Source organism: Caretta caretta, chromosome 22, assembly GCF_965140235.1.
Source record: "Caretta caretta isolate rCarCar2 chromosome 22, rCarCar1.hap1, whole genome shotgun sequence".
NCBI classification, from domain to species: domain Eukaryota; kingdom Metazoa; phylum Chordata; order Testudines; family Cheloniidae; genus Caretta; species Caretta caretta.
In genome coordinates this window covers 12701234-12725904 of record NC_134227.1, presented here as the reverse complement: position 1 = coordinate 12725904, position 24671 = coordinate 12701234, and the positions used below count along the sequence as shown (strand labels likewise).

Sequence of the window (24671 nt, the reverse complement as noted above, 5' to 3'; positions counted from 1 at the left end):
CCGTCAGACTCACACAGGACTCCAGAGCTAGATGGCCCAGATCCTCAAAGGTTTTTTAGGCACCTAACACCCATTGGGAATTAGGAGCCTAAATACCTTTGAGGATCTGGGCCGTTGTTCTCAAACTCACTTCTCCCCTGCAGGGGAGAGCAGGCGTTTACTGAAGAATTAAACAAGAAAACATTATACAAGCACAGATCCCCCCCCACCCCCCCGATATGACCAATTCTCCAAGCTTCACAATGAGGTACTACAACCAGGCTGAACGGCAACACGGAACATTTTTTTAATGTATAGTCAGACACAACCTCCCCCTCTCGTCCCTCCCAAACAAGTCAAGAACACCGGAGGGCCTCTGGCCATAGGGCTATCCCAGAACCTCGATGTGAAGCACGTTTCTTCAGTTTTGTCCACCAAGAAGGAAACGAAATAATAAAGCAAGTTAATTTCTCCCATAGCCACACACGTGTCATACAACCAGCCAATGGCCAAATCAAAGGTGGGTGACGGGTTTTTGTTTCTTTTCTGTTGACTTTTTTAGTTTGCGGTGTTGTTGTGTTAACGTCCCAGGCTGTGTAGAAAAGGAGGAATGACGAATACTTCTTGTTATACACGGTTTCCCCTTGGAATAGCCAAACCTGCAAAGAGACGCTGCAGCTTTCACTTTTCCTTTTATGTTTGGTTGTTTGTTTGTTGTTTTTTAATAAGTGTCTCCAACATGTAAATAACCCAAGGGAAGGAGGGGACAAAATAATAGGCAGGAATTGATTACACAATCATCAATAGACTCTATCATCTCTTAGAAGAAGACCAATACACAGCTAAGTCCATATACAGCATGCAGGAATGGCAGAAGAAGGACCCTGCTGAGAAATAATGTGGCTAGAATGCTAACAAAAAAATAATATATATATGTGTATATATATATATGTATATATCCCATAAAAAGAATACGCATATCCATCCAACTCAACCTACAGTGAGCACACCTTTTCCGTTTCCAAAACAGTATGTAGACAGCATAGTATCTTCTGCGTTAAACACCAGAGAGATGGATGACATTTCAATAACGCTGGTGGAGGAATTTTTTGTAAAACCACTTCCCCCCCCCAGGACTTGTTGACTCTTCACATCAATTTTGCAAAACCCCTAAGACAAGATGAGATTCCACCTCTTGCACACCTAGTTAAGAAGAACACTATTTGCTTGTTTTGTTTTTAATGCTTCATTAACATACTTCTCTTTTTTTTGTTTTTGTTTTGTTTTGTTGTTTTTTATGAACTAACAGTTCTAGGCTCATATCAGAAAATATAATTAATAAAATTAAGAATGAATCAGATCCCTCATTCTCCATGATGTCCGTGTGTAGCAGAATGAAGAAATGTTTAACAACCGGTTTGCTTTGTTCCTTTTCATGTGTCTTGGCGGCGTCAATTTTTGCTTGTTTGTTTCATACTAACACGAATGGCAGCACAGTCCATGAAAGGGAGGGAAAATCTCAAAAAAAAGAAAAGGGCTTGTGCGTCTGTATATGCATGTGCTGGAGCGGCCGACTCCGTAATCATCCGTGTGGGAGAGTTGAGCGGAAAAAAATAACCGAGCCAGCTGCCTTGGAATGGGGGATGTGGTGGGGGGGCACGGGGGGAGCCGTTCAGCCAAATGTACTGGTTGGTCCTTGGTACCGGCACACTTGTCCGTTGCAGAAAGCAAAGGAAAACAGAGAAAGAAAGAAAAAGATTCAGCTGTGTCAAAACTTCAGTGAGAAAAAACTGGATTTTTTTTTTCAAAATTCCCTTTTTTCCCCCCTCTCTCTCCCCCTCAGATTTTCTCTTTATTATAACGCTTATTTTTCTTTTTTAAATGTTATACTTTTTCTTCTTCTTGTTGCTGTGGTTGTCGCTACTCCGCAGAATCTGCACTTGGGTCAAAACTTGAGGAGCAGATGCAACAGCAGGAGGGGAAGCAGCCCAATGCAGCCAGCTCTTCTTGACGTGCCGTTGTTCCCATCATGCACTGCTCCGGGGCCTGCAAAGGGGGAGGGAAAAATCCGAAGGTGTTAGTCAGAAGAGTCAAGAAATAAACAAATTAGCCCTGGTTAATTCATAGAAACATAGGGCAATGTCTGCAAAAGTAATCTGGGGCATGTCAGTCTTTGGATGCCCACCCTGAAATGACTTAAAGGGTACGTCTAGTCTGCAATTAAAAACCCACGGCTGGCCTGTGCCAGCTGATTCTGGCCCGTGGGGTGGTTGAATTGTCATGTAGATGTTCAGGCTTGGGCTGGCGCCCAGGCTCTAGGACCCTGCAAAGTGGGAGGGTCCCAGAGTTTGGGATGCAGCCTGAGCTCAAACACCTATGCAGCCCTTAGCTCCAGTCGGAGTTAACCAGTACAGGTCAGCCACAGGTGTCTAGTTGCAGTGTAGACACACCCATTGAAGCCGGAAAGAAAGTGCTAAGTACCCTCTTTCAGGGACCTTTCAAGTGTTTCAGGTTGAGCACCCAAAATCTATAGTCTCTTCTGAAAAATCTTTGCCCAAGACCTCTAAGATGGAAACCCTACTGGATCCTCCACTCCATCTCCTGAAGGACAATGCAGGTTTCTACCTACAACACATTTTTTTACCTGCCTTCTCCACTCCAGTTCTAGAAACCTCAAACCATGGTGCTTCTAGCCCTTCCCCTGAAGAAGCTATTCCACAGCCTAATGCATCCTACTGGTAAGGAACTTCTGATGTTCAGTCTCAATTTCCTCTTTCTTAGTTTCAGCCTGTTGGTCTCATTTACACCACAGCACATCACAAGCGTTCCTAGTACTCATGGCAACCCACTTATTTTATTTATTTATTTTTAATCTCTCCTATGCAAAAGGAAGGCTGATGGGGGATAGCTCATCCTAACTACACGTTCTAGGAGAGGAACATCATCTGTGGCACAAAACTGACAACCATTAAGGTAGATGGTCTGGGCATTTCCGTCTTTCACAAATCCAATTAAGGGCTCACTTCTGCGAACATCCCATGGCTTGTGCTTGACTTCAACAAAACTCCAGGAGCCAGCTGTGTGTGTTGACTTATGGATGGGAGTTGGGTGGTATATGAATATGTTGGTACCCAAAGGACCATGAGCCCTGTGTCAGATTTGGAGGTGGGAAGGCAGGTGTGTTCCTAGACGTGTCCTGCAAACCTGGAGAAGCAGCTGTGTGCGGGCGTGTCTTTCACACGTACAACTGGGAAAATGTGCTTGCAGGTGTGCCCTTCACATGGATTTTATAACAGACAAAATGTCAAGAATGAACTCTGATTCAAGCCACCAATCTTTGAGGCTGATTTCTCTCTCTTTTTTTGCTGGAGAAAAATTACATCCAGCTGAGAACTTCGTGCAGAACTGAGCTGAGCACTCAGAGGTTGGACACGATGTGGCAAAAAGAGGAAAAGATGCCACTTGCTGGGCTCATGTAATCTTGTTTCTTTCCACCTCCTTTCCTGTTTGTTGGCAAAGTTAATCGTGTGAGCACTTATTTAGTGTCCTTGGGCCTCTGCGGTGTGTCTTCCACAGTTGGTAGGGAAGTGCGCATGAAATGCAACAAGAATATAAAAGCAGCTACTCTATGTCCAGGTTTTCAATAGTAGCAGAGTGATTTTTGAAGCAGGCAAAGGGACATGATGATTAAGCAGAGAAGACATAAAGGCCCATACCCCAAACAATCCCCAGACGTCCCTGTTTTAGCCCCAGGTTCTGTTGCCTTGTCACTCCTATACATTCCTGTTTTACTTGTCTCACTTCCCCATGGCACTATGGAAGTTTTCATGGAGATAAGACCTGACCTGTTGTTAGAAGATGTGTTCTGCAAAAAAACCAACAATAATTTTTGTCCATCTTTATGATTAACGAGATCTCCTGGGCTCCAAGTTTCTTGCTTATTGATAATTTCCCCCTTTGCCCAATGAACCAGAGAACCCCAAATGAGAGGAAAAGGGATGGAGGAACATGGCTGCGAGGGATATATTATTCTGTTCCTCTCTCGGAGGCCATTCTTCCATAGTGTAAAACCATGAGCCACATTCTTCCAGCTGAGTTCTACCAAACAAGTTAACATACATGCAATGGAAGCCTCAGAGATGGGACTGGCCTTGTGGATTGGACATGGGACTAGACACCAAGGATTCTTGCATTCAAACCTGAGCTCTGAAGCTGATTCTTCCCCTCCATGGCCTTGTGCCAGTCACACAGTCCAAAAGGTTCAAAGGAGGCCACTGATTCCAAAATCAATGGCCACTTTTGAAAACTCAGCCTGTGATCCCTTCCTCAGTTTTCCCGTCTGTATAAATGGGATAGCAATACTTCCCTACCACCTTGGGGTGTTGCGAGGGTTAGTTAATGTCTGTAAAGTTTGCCGTTCTTGGGAGTCACTATTTGTTCAGCTCAGACAATAATAACGATAACTAAAAGAAAGACACAAATTAAAAGCTGCAAACTCTTAAGTGAGGGGACGAATTCTGCACTTGATGGAGTTAGAAGGGATGGAAGTGAGGACAGATTTTAACTCGATAACTAATTAGTTTCATGCCGTTATCTCCCCAATTCTCCTAAAGTCCTAGGCTCTACCGTCATAATAATAATAATTGTGCTGTTTAAAACATAAAGAAATGACAAGGCAGCTGAATACACTGAAAAGATCCCAAAATCAAGATGAAAATGTTTCCTAATGAGACGACTGATGGGGAAGATTTCCTGACACTTAGTAGCAGGAGCAGGAAGTCCTACTGAACCTGAGAAAGTTAATGGGACAGATCCTCAGCTGTTATTGGAGTAACTGCTGTGGAGTGGGGATGCAAAGTTGCCTTTAAATCACATTTAGGCTCCTCTGATTTTGGGGCTGCTCTCACTGGCACCAGTTGCTTATGGGCCTAAGAGGCTATACCAGCAACTGACGATTGCTTGGAGAGCAGAGATGTCTAGGTCACACTGCCTTTTTCCCAGCCAGGCTCCGTTCCCCCAGCCATACCCACTTTACAACACTAGCTGGGAGGAGGAATGGCAGAGGATCTGCTGTGCAAGAGAAGATGATTGCATAGCCCAGTCAGACTAGAGGGGGAGAAGGAACTCAAAGCTTCCTCACCGAGTAACTAAAATTGGCCCAATGGCTGATGTTTATACAACACCTTCCAGCCAATGAGTGAAAAGTGCTTGGCAAACTTTCCAAACTACTCCAAACTTTATATAGACAGGGATCTCTTCCCCATCACTGCAAAGCATCCACCTCCCTTAAACAACCTTTCAAAAGTTCACAGCAACTTTGCACAGCTGCCTGATACAGGAAATGAAGAATTCTCCCATTCAATTGAAATGGCAGCAAGAATGATAGGTAAACAGGGGAACTGGAACGGGAAACCACAGTTCATAGATTCCAAGGCCAGCAGGGCCCACTGTGCCCATCTACTCTGACCTCCTGTATAACATAATTAAAATCCCTATGCTCGTGAAACAGTCATGCGACTTTTAAGAAGTAGTCAGGAGTTCTGTTCCACATCTCATGCAAAAGAAGACATGCTAGTAAAGCATAAAGGGTTTATATCTCCCCCCAGATGGAACCAAGAGTGGACAGGACTCAATGCAGACTTGACACTGCTATTCACTAGCAGTCTTTAAACTTCCATGCTGCTGAAGTGCCTCATGGAAGTTGTAGTTAGTGTGCCTTGTTCCCATTTCCCTCAATAGACCAGGCTCCCTGGTCAGACTACATCCGCCGGGATGCACCACAAGCTGTGAATTATGGGAGTCCCCAGCCATGGGAGATGCAGTCTGGACAGGAAGTCTAGCTCAAAGGGAAGAATGGGGACATGAGTCAACTAGACCCTAACTCCCCTAAGGCACCACAGAAGCAGCATTTCCAAATGAAAACATTTCCATGTTCAGGCATTTTGTTTTTCAGTGATAAATTGAAGTTTTCCACAAAAGCAGACACTTCCCAAGAAAAAAAAAGTTCCGTTTAGTCAAAACCCCAATTTTCCATAGGAAAACAGTTTTAACAGAAAATTTTCAACCAATCCTACTCAGCACCCATGACTGGGGCCGGATTTCCCAACAATGTCCCAGCAGCTCCCATTGGGATATTTCTGACCAGGTTTTCAAAAGAACTTGCCTTCGCCCTCTTTAGGCACGAAAATAAGTGGTCAGCTTTTCTGAAGAGCTGAGCATGCTGGGTGCACATTGGATGCTGAGCGTTTCTGGCTGCTGGTGTGCATTTGTCTTGACGCCCTCTGGCGCCAGAGAAAGGTGTAGCTATTCCTGTCTTTTTTTTTTTTTAACATGCTCTTTTTCTGTGGCTAAACAGACTTCACTTCTTTTACCTGTTGTCCACTCCACTCAAAAGAAAAGCCATGTTGGCCAGCACCGGAGGGTCAACTGGGGTTATCATAACAAAGTTGGACCCAGCATCCTGGAGAGCTGAAAGCATCAGGTGCCTGAAACCTGGGCTGAACCTGATGAAATTTCGGATCAAGCTCTGGAGGGAGCCAAGCGCTGTGGGTGGATAATAATGGAGCCCTTGCTGGCACTCCTGTGTCCGGAGCAGTGCAGCTGATAAGGAGGCCAGGCTGTGACTGCTCTCCAGGTCTCATGCATTCATTACTTCCAGCTCATTAGAGAAACATGTGACAGTCCAAAGAGGCCAATTATCAAACCCTGTAGTGTCCTACAGAAATGTTACAAGCATCAATTATCCGCTGAAAACATCTGGGAGGAATAAGGACCTCGAATGAGACAAATTTTCTCTGAAACCCAGTGAATCAGACCAGAAAATACTCCTGATATTTGCCACAGCAAAAGGGGACAGAAAGAGAGCGAGAGCAAGGTAGGTAGAGCTAGGCAGGGAGCTGCACAGCATCCAGAGGAAAAGGCTGTGTAAAGAAGGTCTCTATAGCATGTTAGGCTACAAGAAAGGACAGGCTGCAGGATTCCGGACACAAGGATGGCTACACCTCATCACAGGTGCATTTCTTGCTCCTAATTCTAATGCTACTGAATTAGAACCCTGCAAGCATTAATGGGTGAGCTGCAGCAGTCCCCACAAAGCAGGGGTGCAACGAGGAAGTTAGTTGCATTGGTGCTCTCGGTGGTTTGCGGGACAAGAGATCGTGACTTCCGCTCAGCCGATCCCTTGGTTTTAGCGCAGCCACGGGAAAACAAGGGGCAGCAGAAGCAGAGGGGCTGGCGGCAGCAGGGAAACCAGAGTTTGGGGGAGCAATCACCGTTTGGGGAGCACATGTACTGACCTTTCCAGGGTGTCAGGGCTGTAGTTGTCTCTTCTAAAAATTAAAGAACAAGTCATAGTTAAGGTGAACGGAAAACGATGTTTAAAGACAGTTCAGCTGATTCTTCCCCCTACTGAGCAGCCTGGACAGCGTCTGACTCCCCCACTAACGTCGAGGTGGCTGTTACTAGTATTATTCGAGATAGGTCTGAGTCTTGCCGGGCCTGATTTCCCCACTGGCTTGCACCTTGTGTCGTCATCTATCCCTGTGCAAAGGGAGTGCAAAGCACAACCCCACAGATCTGGTAGCATTAGATGTTCCTTTTGCACAAGGGTGAATTGATGGCTACAAGGCAGGGGAGAACCAGCCACAGAGTTCTGACCGAGAGTTTAGGGTTGTTTCCCTAATATTCTCCAAGCTCAGAGGGTGGATTATTTGTCCCATTACAGGTGGGGTCGTTTGCAAAGACTGGATCAGGATCCGAACTCGCCTAAAGCACAGGGGATTTGGGTCAAGCCCATCTCCAAAGGCTAGTATCAATGTCCTGCCTTCCCTGTTCTGACTAGCAATCCTGGGAAGGAGACAGCCCCATCCCGTGTCGTAAACGAGATCAGTGCTTGCAGGAGGAGGACACTTCGGGGGATTTCAGGCAGACGGCCAGCCATGCCGACTGTATCCAAGAAACCTGCCTGTTCTTTACTGCAGTGATGAGTCCCTGTGTGCTAACTGAAGGCCCAGGACACAGCATTATCCTCACTAATGCTGGGTCTTACTAGTTTCAGTTGACGTAGGTGCAGGCGATTGGTGGGCAGGATTGTATTGCAGTGTTAGGCTCCTGTTGAGAATGCAGAGAAGACCAGCAAAGTGGCCTTCATAATCCGCCTAGAAACGCTAAGGCAGTACCTTGATCCCACACTAAACCTTGCGGAATTGAAGAACAACGGAGAGAAGCCAAAGGTGGCGGTGTAGGGTTTATCTTGGCTCGGACAAAAATGAGTTCTGAATGGTCTGAGCTGGGATTGCATTGAGTGAGTCCTCCACAGCCTGCTGCCAGCCTTCTTCTCCATGTACAAGGGATAGCGATGAGGCTCAGAATCGGACAGGCAGAGTGCAAAGAGCAACCTGCAGCACAAGGAACTTCACATTTCTGCATGTACAGGCCTTTCCTCTGATGGTGTTACCAGCACGCAATAACATCTGGGATTACCAGTCAACTATTGGGAGGGAGGGGGCAATTGCGATTAGGAGAAATGAGCCTAGTGGTTGGAGTTAGCAGGTCCCAAGATCTCAACCCAGCTTGGCCACTGACTCAAGATGCTACCATCCCTTATGCAAGGCACAGCACCTCTCTGCCTCAGTTTCCTCATCTATAAAGTAGGATTGGTAAATACCTCACTCATGGGGGGGAATTCATTTAGTTAATATTTATAGGCCGTTTTACATACGCAAAGCACTGCAAATGCAAAGTATTATTATCATTTACTCTTAAAACAACATCTAGGGCCAGATCCTCAGCTGGTGTAAATCCAGATCTGGCCGGATCTGGCCCTTAAGTTAGATATTCAGGCCAACTTTTGCCAAAGGAGTCACTGATTCTGGGTGCTGCTGAGGCACTGATTTTTCAGCGGTCCTGAGCACCCATTGATTTCATCTGGAGAGGTGGTGTGCTCAGCCTTTTGGAAAACCTGAAACAGGGCACCTGAAATCAGAGGTGCCCAAAAAGCAGTGGCCACTTCAGAAACTGCCAGCCTTAGCTCCCACCTCTGATTTCAATCAAGCCCATTCCTATCCTTTAAATTAAGCGTTGGCCCATTGGCTTTAATGAGACGACTCATGCCAGTTCTCAGCAGTGTGACTCATGGTTGCAAAAATCTAACCTTAAATAAGAATCTGATTTAATTACAGACCTGGCCATCACAGCTGGCAAAGCATACGGCAAGATCTGTAATAAAACTTAAGGGGGACCCACTAATTTACACCATTTGAGGCTCTGGCCCTTCAACGTGACAGAGACATTCACTGACGGTGCAACAGTGGAGTTACATCAGGGTTGAGTTTGGCCCAGAATGTCTAAATAATGTGCCTTGAATTTGCACTTGTCTTTTATTTTATTCTTGGGATTTCCCTTGGGCTCTTTCTTTCTCTCTCCCATGCAGAATGTTTGCCCCATCCTTATTAATTGCGACTTTCTAGAGAGAATTATCTAATAATACCTGCCTAAAGCAATCAACATTGATCACAATAAAGGGTGGAAATTGAGGTTTTAGGGGTTTTATTAATAATAAAAAAAAAGATTTGGTTCCAGAGGTCTTGATAAATTAAAGAACGAATCAAATTAGCGATTGAATAAAGTGGGATGCCCTGTACTGTATGTTAAATAAAAAAAACAATTGCCTCTTTTTTGATGGAATAGATTTATTCAAGATTAGCCACAAAATAAGCCAGGATCCCTAACCCTGTTTGTAGCAGTCAGTAAATAGATTTTATGGCCAAAATGATTAAGGATCAGATTCATGTGAGTAAGGCTACTCAGAGAGTAACCTACTTCTCTATGGGCCCAATTCTCTACTGCCTTACAGTCATTTACAATTATGCAAAGTGGTTTTAAAACACTACCATTCTGATCCGGGAGTGTTCATACCCACTTTGCACAGCTGTGGATGACTGTGGGAAAAGAAGTGAGGGCATGGCACTCTATATTAAAGACATCATTACTTGTTTTAGAGTTATTGATAACACAGAACCATAGGATTTTGAATGCATATGGATCAGTGTGCTAGCTACCAATGCCCAGAGAGGGTACTGTTATGTTACCAGCCTCTGAATCATACCAGTGAGCATGGCGAGTTACTTCTTAACCACCTGTCTGTAAAGAGTGGAAAGAAAAATTGTGTTGTTCTGGGAGACTTCAGTTGGGGAGGCATAGGCTGCTGGTTTCATGCAGCCAGTAATAAAGCATCATTAGAGCTTCTACAAATTCTAGATGATAATTTTCTAACACAAAGGTATTGCACCCAACCCAAGGTAACTCTATTTTGGACCTCATTATGATGGGTACAGATGAATTAATCATTGAACTGGAAGTTAGTGGTTGCCTAGGGATCAGTGATCAGAACTGATTATATTCAATATGGGCAAAAAGTGGACAGTCCCGAACAGTAATATATATACCTGGTGCTTCAAAAGGGCCAATTTTCCAAAGCTGAAGAAAATGATGAGCAAAATTTTGGGGAGGAAAAAAATTAAACAGATAAATGTGAATAAAAATTGGGAGCTATTTAAGAAGAGTTTATTAGAGGGACAAAAAGCTTTGAAAAAATCATCTTAAGTTACCAGATCACAGTCACACAGTGAGTCCAGCAGAGCTAGCATCAGAACCTAGGTCTCTTGAGTTCCAGTTTAGTGCCTTAAACACAAGGTCAACCTCTCTTTCCTGCTGCCCTCACCCATTCAGTGGGAGATTGACCTAGTTAAGGGCTTCCCGATCGGCCCCATGTGGTTTTTAATCAAATGGGGCGGTCAAGACTTTACCATGCATTTTCAGCCCGGTGTCTCCAATTCATCCCTGCATGGCTAGTCACTGTGGGATTTTACAGAAGCAATGCATGAAGTATATCAACACCTGTTTCGTTCAGCCCAGCTGCCTGAGGGCAGATCCCATAAACCTGGCACAGAAAGACATGCACATGGAGCTTCTCTGCATAAACATGGCCCGGTGCACCACTATCCCGGGAAGACAGCTTTCAGTTGACCAGAGACCTACTGGTGGAGTTTGATGGGGGGATGGGTTGAATCAGCACAACTCCTGCCCCCAGGTAGACCACTAATGCTCGCTTTGCCAAAAGATCCTTACAATCTTTCCCCATCCCAAGTGCAAGGGAAGTTGTGGCCACTTTTTTCCAAATGAAACCTTGCCCAACTAGTGGACAGTCTGCCATGTGGCCCCTCTGCCAGGATATTTAATCCAAATTCTGTGTCAACCCTGGGTAAGTTTCAGCCCAACAGTGCACAGGTAAGGAGCATGTCTCAGGATGAATAGACCAGGAAACATGCATTTAACAGCCACAGACAGACAGACAAACATTTAATTACAATTGGCCTTTCAGAATCAGTGCTGGAGGCGTCCATCTTACTGAAAAAGCTGGGTCATTTGTGACACTGATTAGCCTGAAAGCCTGGTAAGGGAGAGGCTGCGACAGCTTACAATTTAAACAGCAAACATTTTTTTTTAAAAAACACTCAGTAATGCGAGAATTATTTTTATGCTGGTTAAAAAAACCACAATCACAATAGAGATAGGCACAGATGCACAGTTCAGACTTGGATCCAAACTTCCATGAGTCTGAGGCTTTGGAGCTGTAATATCCCTCATGGCAGAGAAGAGAAAGGACTAGCTTGTGATAAATATGAAGTTGATCCTTTACAGGGGCTACTGGATATGGAGAAGTTCCTACAGTTCTCTCGGCCCACTAGAGTAACGAAACACAGCTTGCAGTGCCTAGCGTCACCATACAGGGTCTATCTATGTTCTGGATTGGACCATGCACTCCTGGAAATACTGCTGACTAAACTACATCATCAGACCTATCTCTGTTTGGAAGCTGGTTTAGAATTCCTTTCTAAGGATTCGCAAAAAGAAAAGGAGTACTTGTGGCACCTTAGAGACTAACCAATTTATTTGAGCATGAGCTTTCGTGAGCTACAGCTCACTTCATCGGATGCATACTGTGGAAACTGCAGAAGACATTATATGCACAGAGACCATAAAACAATACCTCCTCTATTACCAGCAGGAGAGTGGGGTGGGAGGAGGTATTGTTTTATGGTCTCTGTGCATATAATGTCTTCTGCAGTTTCCACAGTATGCATCCGATGAAGTGAGCTGTAGCTCACGAAAGCTTATGCTCAAATAAATTGGTTAGTCTCTAAGGTGCCACAAGTACTCCTTTTCTTTTTGCGAATACAGACTAACACGGCTGTTACTCTGAAACCTTTCTACGGATTGAATACCTATTTTCAAAAATCAAATCTCTTTGCAGAGAGATGGCCACCTCCATCAAGTGCCTCAGAAACACCCACTGTGCCACATTGACAAAATTAAAACAAAGACCATTTCCCAGGTTCTAAATGGTGCTTATCACTTTGTGGGCTTAAAGTCTGTTAGGCTGACCAAGTTTTTTCTTGAATGGGCCCTATTCTATCCCTCTCCAAAGGGTACTGTGCAAGTCTTTTGTAACCAAACCTGAAACCAGGACTCAAAACCTCTATGTCCACTGGCAAGTGGAAGGACAGGGAGATGGATCCAACCTAGCTTGGCCGCTGCTGAAGCAAGGAAAAGGTGACCTCGAACGAAGTGGACAAAAGGGCATCATTATAGTGGATAAAGGGAATTCTCTTCTCCAGAGCCTGATCCAAAGGCCACAGAAGTCAAGTCCTCTCCAGAATGAAATCCACAAAGCCAGAAGATTTAGGAATGAGGTTTGAAGAAAATTAGAATTCAAAATGATCTTGAAAAACTGGAGGAATGGTCTGAAATAAATAGGCTGTAATTCAATAAGGACAAATGCAAAATAGAAAGGAACAATCAACTGCAGAAATATAAAACAGGAAATGACTGCTTAGAAAGGAATACTGCAGAAAAGAATTCGAGAGTGGATCACAAATTAAATATGAGCCACCGATGTCATACAGCTGGAAAAAAAGTGAACATCATTCTGGGATGTATTAGCAAGAGCATTGTAAGCAAGTAATCCTTCCACTCCGCTCAGCCCTGATCATGCCTTCACTGGAGTACTGTGTCCAATTCTAGGCACTAAACTTTGACAAAGATGTGGACAAATTGAAAAAAGTCCAGAGGAGAGCAGCAAAAAATGATGAAAGGTCTAGAAAACATGACCTACGAGGGAAGACTGAAAAAAACTGGGTTTGTTTAGTCTGGAGAAGAGAAGACTGAGGAGGGAAGTGATAACAGTCTTCAAGAATGTAAAAAGTTGTTATAAAGAGAAAAGTGAGGAGAGGACACAAAATAATGGACTTAAATTGCAGTGAGGGGGATTTAGACATGACAAAAACTTCCTAACTGTAACGGTAGTTAAGCACTGGAACAAATTACCTAGGGAGGCTGTGGAATCTCCATCACTGGAGATTTTTTAAGAACAGGTTAGACAAGTACCTGTCAGGGATGGTCTAAAAAATACTTAGTCCTGCCTCAGTGCAGGGGACTGGACTAGATGACCTACTGAGGTCCCTTCCACAGTGAGCCTATGAAAAGACAGTTTTACTGAGAGATTAGTGCGATAGCAACCACCATTCCTACTTCTAATTATGTCACTTGCTTCTTTTATGCCTTTGAAGTACTGATGGATCCTACTGTCTGGGGGTGGGCAACAGGACCACATGCAGCTCTGATGAGTGGCACATGAAAACCCTGGGATCACAGAGGTCCCTCATTTCCCAAGAAGCCTCCCTTCTGGAACTGCTTCACTGACTGTCGAGGGTTTGGGGGGCGGGCATTCTGATGTTCACAGAGGGGCTCTTAGGACATAGGGTCAGCCTCCAGAGATAAGATGTTCTCTTTTCACTGATGTGGGAAAGAAAAAGCTGGTACCTATGTAGGGCCAGCATGGGGAATGAACCGCCTGCCCTATTCTGCACACCCATAAAACATTTTGAAAAATCACCCATAAGGCAAAGGCCCTCACAGATGGTGATGGGAACCCAGCCATGCTCTCCGCCAGGCTATGAGGCATCACCTCAGAGCATTTGGTTTTACGGAAGAATCCCGCCCTGCCCGCAGTGTGTTAGTTTAATCTGCAATTCCTGTTCAATCCCATCTTTTTTTCCATTTGCAGACAGGAATCATGCTTATGTCATGGTGCCACCATAGGACCCAGCATGCATGACCCTTCCTGTCCTGGAAGAAGGCTAGATGGACATGACATTCAAGCAACTCAACATGTCCAGCGACATGATCATGTGATCTTGCTTTTCTAGCAGGGTGAAGAAAGGACAAACAACCTCCTGATCTCCTGCCACTCCTGCAATCAACAGCTTTTTGCTGATCTTGCTGATTCCATGCAGAAAGAGTTGCAGTTCGGGGTGGCACACACACACACACAAAACCCAGAAGATGCTGCTTTATAGCAGAAAGCTCGGCAAATTTTCTGGCACATGCTATGGCTCTAAGTGCTGCAAACTGGCAGTCCAGCTCCTAAGTGACTCCCCTTAATCCTCAGGGGATGCTGAGCCTGTCTTTGATAACCACTTCTTTTCACAATCGTTCCCTTGTGATGTCAGGAGTTTTACTCCAGTCCCATATGCGCTATTAAATTGGCTTGATGATCGCTGTGAGTCGTTAATCAGCTGACCTTTTACCAAGCGCTGATACCATCAAAAGCCAGCTTAATGCCTGGGGGATAAAAGACTCCATGGGGACTGAGCGAGGCGGTAAGACAGCAGCAGCGTGGCTCAGGCTGCTGTGAACGGTCCTTCAGAGAACACTCCAAGTGAGAGAGAGCGGCTCAGAGCCAAGATGCTATTGTGCATTCCCCCAAGCTCCCGGCCCGATGGTCTGTGTGCATGGAAAGGGGAGGCGTGGAGCATGGCAGAGTGAAAATCTCCCATCAAGTACCTTTACTTGTACAGTACCTCCAGGGACCTTGAAGAAGATATATCAGGGTACTGATATCAGGGTACTGCCCAGGTAAGTCCTGATGCTTCAGGCCATAAACCAGTCGCTAGCTGGGAGCAGGGAGACACCCACCCCGATCGGGATATTATTGCAGGAAGATGCACTGTGATTTCCTTTGAAGCATCCAGCACTTAAACTGCTTGCAGCCGTGCCTCCATAGTACTTCAGTGTAAACACCACCTATGCAGTGGGCCTCCCGTCAGCACAGGTAATCCACCTCCCCCAAGAGGCAGGAGCGAGGTCAACAAAAGAACTGGGGGTTGGACTGGCTTAACTACATCTCTCAGGGGCGTGGGTTTTTCACATGCCTGAAAGACGTAGCTATGCCGACGTAGGTTCCCAGTGTAGACCAGTCCTGAGAAAGGACAGAAGATTCAATGGAACACCAGTCTGTCCCTGGAGTGGCAGTCCCTCTGTTATCAGTTCGTGTGCCCTGGCTCTCAGGGTCTCAACACACATGGGGGTTGTGTTTCAAGTGAGCACAAGTGGATTTCTGGCTCACCCTCTTTCCCAAGTGGCGTATCTGTGACAAGAACATGGATAAGCTGAAAGGCGATGACTCCTAAGCAGCAGGCTGGGTGATCAGAGATTCTAGTGCCTGACCTCCTAGGAAGACCCGAGCAAAGAGGTGCATCTGGCCCAAGTTCTAAGTGTGGCCAGGCTCAGTATTTCTGGGGGGAACCAATTCCATGGCAAGCGTCTGCAACAGAGAACACCCCACCTTCAACTCCCCAAGCTTCACCACAGCAAACACACCGGATCTGATACAGCACAGTGTCAACCTGGGGTATCTGAGCGGTGAATCAGGCCTAATGATCCTATCCACTTCATAAAACCTTACTGCCTTCGGAGCAATTCAACAAATCATTCTGGAAGGGTCTAGTCAACTCTGCCGTCAGACTCTGGTAAGATTAGAGCTAAACCCCCTCAGGTTTGCTGATTTCTATTTCTATTGGGTGAACTTCATCCCTGTTTGATTCCATTGAAGGCAGTGGAGTTACTCCAGGAATGGATCTGGCCCAGAGTGTCCAACACAGCCTTTTATTGGGACGTGTCTCCAAATCCTACTGTGGTCAAAGGGAATGCTCATGTGGCAGAGACTTGTGGCGCCTGGAGATCAAAGCTGCCAAAGCCCGTGGCACAGCAGCTTAAGCCAGCTTCTTTCTTTGTGTCACAAAAGCAGGCTGAGTGATTCTGCATGCCACTGAGACACAGAGCTCATGACCTCACTGGAGAGGACAAATGGCTGGCAAATATACCCACAAGCCATCCAAGAGGGACCAGGTTCCAATCTCTGTGCAACAGCCACCTTCTGAGAAGCTCAAACGGTTATAAACAGTTACCAGGACTTTGAGATGTTAAACCCTGTTCTCTCTGCAGAGCTGAGTCATCTGTAAACAGTCTTAACAATTTCTACCTCCAGTATCCATCTGTCTGTGTATTGCAATCATCCGCCCCTCATCCCGCCTCTCTCCCCGCATCAGTATGTATATATGTCACATACATCTATGATATCTATCTACTGCTCCTATCTGCCGACTTATACAAACCATTCACGGTGTCCACGGCTGTCTCATTCATCCATCTCTTTCAGTGGTTCTCAACCTTTTCCATACTGGGAACTTTCTCAGCCCAAGGTCTCCACTCCCATCTAGCCGGGATCTAGCTAGGACTGCCCACACCTGTCTCATTTAGCAATAAAAACAACACAAACCCCACTTCTTCAGATGCATCTGAAGAAGTGGGGTTTTTACCCACGAAAGCTTATGCTCAAATAAATCTGTTAGTCTTTAAGGTGCCCCCAGACTCCTTGTTGTTTTTGTGTATACTGACTAACATGGCTACCCCTCTGATACTTGTCATTTAGCAATATGGCTAGTCGCAACCCACCTACACCTATTCACAACCCATTAGCAATTGTGTTCACCCATCTAAAGCATCCCAATTCTTTACCTGTCTCCATCTACCATATCTCAGCCTGTATCTACTCTACCGCCATGCCTGCACATGCATCTGTCACATCTCTGTGCATTAGCTGGTTGGCTTCTGGGACAAGGCATTGTTTTTGTCTGCCCAACAACTCCCAACTTCCCTTTTTTACAGAACTCTAAGGAGTTTAGTAGAATGAAGGTGAGTTGTTAGGGCTGGGGGTACTTACACGGCAGAATGGAGGGAGGCACGAAGAGGAGAGATGCGGGCGTTGGCATGCAAGAGATAAACAGAAAAGGAAGAAAAACAAAACAGGATGAAGGGATGAGTTAATAAATGCGTCCACATGTGGGCATGAGGCGACCTTGTCTCTGTTGACACTGTGAGGGGAGGTGGGATGCAGATAAACAAACCAGTATTGCTACGGAGTCTTTTATTTTTTTAAGAACTCCATGGAGTAAGGGTGATTTTTTCCCCATCCCTTCCTTTCGTGATCTTGACTGTATCATAAACGAAGGTGCCAGGCATGTAGGAGGACTGGCAGGAATTCACGGATATTTTCTTTTAGCTCTGACTGGCAAGGCTGTCCATGTACCCCGCTGGGAGGATACTCACTCCTACAGCTGGTTCTCTTTTACTTCTACCTGATGCTATTTCCCCTTCTGCACTAAACTATCATGCATGTAGTCTCTCTCCCCCAGAGCAAGCCACACAGTGCCCCTTGGTATCCCCCTGTGTAGCTGGTCTGCTCAGGCCCTACCTCAGAGGGTTAATGGTGAGATGCTCTTAGCCAGCAGCTGTCATTTGGGAGCTGTCAAAGAAAAAGCCAAGAGGGATTCCGTTCGCCGAACAGTCCCTCCCAAAATAACTGCAGCACTCAGAGGGCTGTTGCTGCCTGGGTGCTCTGTTTCAGCCGGAGCCGGCAGGGAAAAGACCAGTGCAATTTCTGATCTGGAGGAGGCCAGTTCTAGAGCAGGGAGAAAATCTTCCACACCCTGTCCTGACCATGAACAGAGGAGACTGCATGAGAAAAGGGGAGATTAAAAGGTTGGGGACCCTCCGAGAATAACCACAGTAGAGGTTCCCCGAACCCTAAAGCCAGCTCTCCTTTAGCCTTCCCCTGTCCAGAGATCTGGTGCATTGTTCTGACTTTGCACTGGATTCCCAGCAAGGCCTAAGAATGCTCCTGAGCCAGGGTCTCCAGCAATTGCAGGATGCCTTATCGCTGCACATCCCTCATCCCAGCCTCCTCTGCAACAATTAGTGTAGTGTTTGAGCACTCAGCCACAGAATCCCCATTCATCCTCATGGGAGCAGCATGACTAAGACCCTACAGTCCTTCGGTGTGTTCAGAAGCCAAGCGGCACGGCGCCATAAGAAGGACTGCAAGAACAATGGTCCCTTGAGCCTACAACCCCAATGCAGATGTGGGCACAGCAAATCCCCTCAAGACAAGGAGTTTCCATTAATGTCTCATCTATAGTTCTCAAAGGCCCGACTGTTTCTTCTGCTATCAGGCGCTCTCAACTTCCATTGCACATTCAATGGGAGCAGCTGGAGCTCAGTACCTTGCAGGATTGGGTCCAATATCTGCATTAGGATCCAGGGGGATGTTTCACACGGCATCATTCAGAATAAGGAGAAGAACTGGGACTGGATCCCTGGGGCCAGCTTGAAGAGACCCTAGTTAGAACCTTTTGAAGGAGAAGATTGCACGAGGACAAGGGCGCAAGCTCCGGGAAGAAATGAAGTGGAACCACATTTTGCACCCCCCACCCCCGGAAGGAATTCTGGGTCGACAGGACAAGCGTGTCGAGTTCAAGCCATGCTATTTATGGAGACAAATTCCAGGTGACCAGTCACAGCCCGTCTACCTGCATCATCTCTGGCTGCCCTCCAGGAAGTGGTACTGGCCTCCATGCATGTTGTCAGACAGTGAAATAGGGAATGTGAGAGCAGGCAGAGATTAAAGGCAGGTAAAGGACAGCGGATGTGACACACAGCAAGAGCGATACTGACCTTGGAACAAGGTTGAGCTTGTGGGCTCACTTATTTCTAAACCAGGGGAGGAAACGACGGAAGAGAAAAATGACAAAAAAAAAAAATCGTTATAGTTCACATACCACTCCGCAAACACTCTGACGTGTAAATAAGAGGTGGGGGGGGGGGGGGTTTAAAAGGTTGGAGGGCGGGGCCGGGGCACAGCAGACTCTTTCTGAAGTGAGCGAAATGAATCATGGGAAATTGCAGGAATGAGGTTTCCATGAGTTTAAAATAATAAATAACCTCATGGCAGCCTTGCAAAAGGGAGATTATTATTACAGGAATGCCTGAAGGCGCCAGCCAAGACCAGGGCCCCACTGCATCAGGCACTGTAAAAACACATTGTGAGAGATCATCCCCTCCCCAAAGAGCTTACCATTGAAATAGACAAATGACAGGAGAGAGAACCAGAGGTACAGACATGGGGAAAGACTTGCCCCAGGACACATAGTAGGTCAGTGGCAGAGCTCCAGGTCTCCTGACTCCCAGTCCAGTGCACTGTCCACTAGACCAAAGTGCCTCTCTGGAAATGTACCGGCCCAATCACAAAATCTCCATGCTTGTCCTTGTTACCACAATGAAAATGAAAAGCTAACAATATGTTATTCGCCCATCAAAATAAAGTCCCCACCCCTGGGCACACAGAATTTTGCAAGGCTGTATTATACAATAGGTACTAGAGATTGTGCATGGTGAAGCATGACAAAGACTGGGTAGCTGCAGGGATGTTATATACAGTTCTAGGTCCCGACTTATCCAGGCAGGTCAATCCCTGCACCTACACAGACTCACCTGCAGGACTGGGGCCCTAGTATGTTACAATCTCACCTGTTCGACAGGTAGGGTGTGTCTTTTTATAGGAACTGAGTGTTACTCAGAGGAACACCTCCTGCAGGGCAGGAAGCTGAGCAGCACAGAAGGGATTTTAAAGCTCTAAGACGCTTTGCTTTTCATCCCATGATTTCCAACACCAGTAAATCCAACCTCATAACCACCCCACAGTTCACGTCAGCACGGCCTGACTCATGATTGACTGGAAAAGCTGACTCAGTACGTTCCATTGTTCCACCCCCCTCCTCCCCCCGGCCAATAACAGTGTGGTTTGCAGCAGTGTTAACCAATCAGCCATGGCCTGGCTCACGCTCTCAGACCAGTTCCTCAGCAGCCCAGCACAAAGTGAGGGGGCCCTGGAAGGTTCCCCAAAGGACAGGGTGACCCCAGGGGTGGGCGTTAAGGGGGAAGGTGGCCTGGGGGAAAGCTGAGGCAGGGGTCCCCCATAATGGGGATAATCTGCAAGTGGATGAGGTAATGGTGGTGGAAAGTGGCTGAAACTTGGGCTATAAAGGAGTCAATGAACAAAAAGTGGGCGTTGCTTGCCTGAAATAGGGATATGGGGGGGAGGCTTTCCAGGCAATGGGCAATCCAGTACCTCCTGCTCCCAGATTCCTTTGGTGAAGCGCCTCCGAAACCCCCACAGAAAAATAAAGCCGCCCTAACCCCAGCAGAAACCACAAGGGAAGCTGAGACATTCTTTCCAGAGCAGGCTGCTGCCACCTGCACATCCAGGACAGGCTTAACATTCTGCAGCCATTTTATAGATGGGTAACCTGAGGCCGAGGTGGGAGAGGAGAGCCACAGGCTCAACAGTGGCGCCTAATTTTGCATTCCTTGAGTTTTGCGGACGCTCGGCTTCAGACACGTCGAGGTAGCTGACTTTCAAAGGGGAAGTGCTCAGCCCCTCTGAAAATGAGATGCCCCGAAATGAAGCCACCCAAAAATCCCTTCTGCTCCACCACCTATTTTGTCCCGCTCCCACACTGTCTGGATTTCTGTCCCTTTATTTTTTTAAAAAAATCTCCCTCTGCTATTAGCAGTCGCTAGTTACTAGGAGACAATGACATCATTAGCAGGGGCGGAGTTCGTGATGTTCACAGGTCAGCCCGGATAATAAGATGAGGTTCAGCCCATGGTATGGGGATACCGGTGCTGCTAATGCAATGGAGGGACAGCTGGCTATGGGTGTGGGGGAATCTGGGAAGGGGGTGATAAAACCTTTGCTCCCCATTCGGTTCCTGATCAGCAGTACAGGCTCCAACACCACTGACTGCCATAGCAGTGAGACGCGTGACAAATGTGTTGAGCAATTATGTCCTCCCCGACTGTGAGTGGTGTCAGACGGATGCATCACTCTAATCGTAGCTCTGGCATGTGGAGAAAACGTCTCCCAGATAAGGGCGCAGAACTCCCCATCCCGCTCCCTCCCTCCGGCAAAGTCATCTTTCTATTGTTTTTTAATGCTGCAGTAACAGAAAATGTGACCTGGAAGCTGACACACAATGACAGAGTGGTGTGGGTCCTTTATGCTCTGGAGTCATGCACAGCAGATCAGGACTAGAACTTCCTTACTGGGTTATGTCTCTGTCATAAGGATCATACGGTCCATCCCGCTCCTATGGACTTGCGCAAATTCAAATCTGGATCCAATCTGGGTTTGGGTCCCTGGAGTTTGGGATTTGACAGACCCAAAAACACAAATGGAAACTCAGCCAAACTGGCCAAGGTTTAAGTTCAAAACATGAGAAACCACAAAGTCTCCTGCATATATCCAGGAGTCAGCCCAAGTCTATCTGGTTTGTGGCTGTGGCTGGCTGAAAATTCCATGTATCTCAGCAAAACAATCTTGAGATTCAGGTTTGCAACAAAGCAAGTGCTGCCTAGATTCAGGCTCGGTTACTGTAGCTTTTCACGGCTCTGTGCGAAGCTGCAGACACATGACCCCACCTGGCCGACTGCCGCACACCTGAAGGGTGCTCCTGTAGTTTATTACCATGAAAACTAGAGATAGGCTCCAAGTCCCAGCTCGGTAAATATCAAACTTCAGGGGTGATTGGAATCCCTAACCAGATCTGGATCCAAATTTTGCAATGCTTCCAAGTTTCAAAGCAAAGCTTGGCCGAGAACACCCTTGGACCTTGCCATATTCAAACCTGAGTCTGGTAGTGAGAAACTGGACAAACTTTCTTGCAGGCTTCCTGATTCCTTCTGATCAGGCTAAAAACACAACACAAACTGGCTATTTTGCCATTTTTTGCATTCCCTAGTCTGGACCTGTTTTGAAGCGTTGAGGTGCCATGAACATGGGGACATAATGCGGGTGAGGGGCTATCAAAATTTCATCCAACTCTTATGAAACATGCAGTAGGTGTTTGGGGCAATGAGGTAGGTGGGTTTATTTCAGCCAAAACAGGTTTCACTCACTCTCACAAAGCCCTTTCAGATCTTAATGTCCAACTTCAATCAAGCCTAGGTTGTTTGTGGGGTGACAGTTGTTCTGATTTAGGGGCTCTCAGCTGGCCAGCTCTTAGGTCAATTCTGAGAAGTTTATAGGGTAAGAGACAAAGGACGAGAGCAAATCAAGCAAGGGATTTCAAGGAGAGGAAGGAGAAAGTAGTGTGTGGACAAATCCAGGGTTGCATGGAGATGGAGAAGACTTCCTCTCCCAATGCAGGAGGTCCCTCCCAGGTCAGCGCTGGGGGCATACTGGGACAGCAGGATTTGGGGAAACCCAGGAATGAACAAACATGGAGGATGAAGTTCTGGGGGAATGGATTCCAACGAGTCAGAACTGAAGGGCATGAGTGGAAGAAACTGGGGTGAAACAAGCATGGAGACTGGATTTCCTTTTGCCTGGAGAAGAGGCCACTCATCGGCAAGGCGTTACACTGGTAGCTCAGCCCCCCTTGCTCCTGGTCCCCCTTGCTCCTGGCCCCCCTTGCTCCTGGTCCCCCTTGCTCCTGGTCCCCCTACACCTGGGAATAACAGCTGAGCATGCATGATCTGCCCCTTGCAACTTCAGAACCCTACCAAAGCAGAAACAATCGATAAGAAATACGCATCCCATCTGATGACATCTCCACTTTGAGATGAATGGAGGCTCCACACTGAGGCAGGCCTGTCTGTTAGCAACACCCAGAAAAAACAACCCCTGAGGGTTTACATCCTTCCATCCCCTCCCCCTAGCATTGGCTTCTCCCTACTTACTTCTCCCCACCCTGCACCTGGCCCTACTTACCGTACAGGATGATGCTGACGTTGGTATTTCCTAGCTTGTTGGAGGCCACGCAGGTGTAGTTCCCGTAATCCTGCTCGGAGACGTTGAAGAAGGTCAGTCTGGAGAAGAAGGCTTTGCTTTCAACTTTCACCCCTTTCTGTCCTTCTACCAGCCTGAGGCAAGGGGAGAAGGGGAAAGGAACATGGTAACACCTTCAGAATGGAAGACATGGTCAGAGCAAGGGGCTGCTACCTATGCCCTGGGCTCTTATCCGTATTGCAGTAAAACCTAGGGAACCCACCTGAGATCAGAGCTCCACCATTCTGGACAAAGAGAGGGAGACATTCCTTGACCTGAAGAGCTTATATTTAAACAGACAAAGGGTAGGTGGGGAAAAAGAGAGATGAAATGAATGGCCCTAGGTCACAGAACAGGTCAGTGGCAGAGCTGGGACCGGAGTCTCGAGTCTCATCCTCTGCCTTATCCGCCAGACCACACTCAGACTGCCTCAGGGCTGAGCTAGAACAAGAAGTATCCGCAGATAAGCAGAGCAGCCACCATGGCAGAACAGTCTTGGGGCTTGCAAATCTCCCAGCATAGGCGGCGATGATCACCATGTGGGAACAGCAACTCTTTACCAGCAAAAGGACAGCCTCCGGGGCCTGTTTTAGACTTGTCCATACATGAGAAATAAGCACATGACCTTGGCATGGCTCCAGTCCTCTGGCATGTAGGGACTGAGCAGTCTGAACATGTGCTAGGTATTAAGATCCTGTTTGGACGAGTCCGAAAGCACTTTGGGGTTTCCCCTGTTCTTCTCTGCTTCTTCCCTCCATGCCAGCATTACACTCCTCTCCCCTCCCCTCCGCCTTAAAAATGATCCCCTTGTTCCCTTCCAAATCTGACAACCCCAACAGGTGGCCTAACCTCCTGCTCCATGGACTGCTTCCTTCACGCCTCCCTAATGAGTTCTCCTGACCCCCTTCCTCCTTAAAATCTATCCCCCCAGGCCTCTGGGGGAACCCCTGGCAGTGTGTCCACTGGGCCCCGGCACTGCAGATAAATCCAGGCATGCTTTCAAGGGCACATCAGAGAGCAGACCCACAGCGGTCTTGGTCTGAGTGGAGTTGTGGTCCCAACCCTAGCTTCAAGTACAAGGCCCATAGGAACCCCAACCCTAGCTCCAGGTATCCTACCCACAGCAACCCTAACCCTAGCTTCAAGTACCAGGCCCACAGGAACCCCAACCCTAGCTCCAGGTATTCTACCCACAGCAACCCTAACCCTAGCTCCAAGTACCAGGCCCTTAGGAACCCTAACCTTAGGGCAGGGAGCCCTAGCCCTAAGAACCTTAATCCAAGTGCGGGGAGCCCTACCCATAAGAACCCCAACCCTAGCTCCAAGTACCCTACCTACAGGAAACCAGAGTGTAGGGCAGGGAGGAAGAAGGCGAGCCGAGGAGATGGGTCACAGCTGGATCGTGCTGCCCTCTCTCTGGCTAAACGCAGTGAGGCGTGACATCATTTGCAGGTCTGCCATTCACTGATTTTTTGTTTCCTCGTTTTACAACTCACTCACCCTCCTCCCCAGCATCTCTATTTCTTCAGGCATTTTGGTCTTTTTTTACTAGCTAATTCCTCCCAGTGGGTGCCGGCTCTTCATTACCACCACCCCAGCTTGCTTTGGGTCTCATCTGACAACTCTC

General features: G+C 47.0%; 1 protein-coding gene across 17 annotated transcripts in view; it reads right to left on the bottom strand.

Moving 5' to 3' along the window:
• Positions 1-262: 262 nt before the first annotated feature.
• The window catches only part of NTM (neurotrimin), a 676763-nt gene continuing 652354 nt past the window's right edge, over positions 263-24671 (bottom strand). For 10 of the 17 annotated variants that reach the window (XM_048827378.2, XM_048827373.2, XM_075122165.1 and 7 more), the window contains 4 exons: positions 22988-23139; positions 18892-18927; positions 7275-7307; positions 263-2025 (listed from right to left, as the gene is read on the bottom strand). In XM_048827378.2, coding sequence (XP_048683335.1) covers positions 1925-2025; positions 7275-7307; positions 18892-18927; positions 22988-23139 — 322 coding nt within the window. In that variant the 3' untranslated portion in view covers positions 263-1924. The remainder of the gene's footprint in view (positions 2026-7274; positions 7308-18891; positions 18928-22987; positions 23140-24671) is intronic. The other 7 variants (XM_048827374.2, XM_048827381.2, XM_048827375.2 and 4 more) reach the window with 4 other exon arrangements.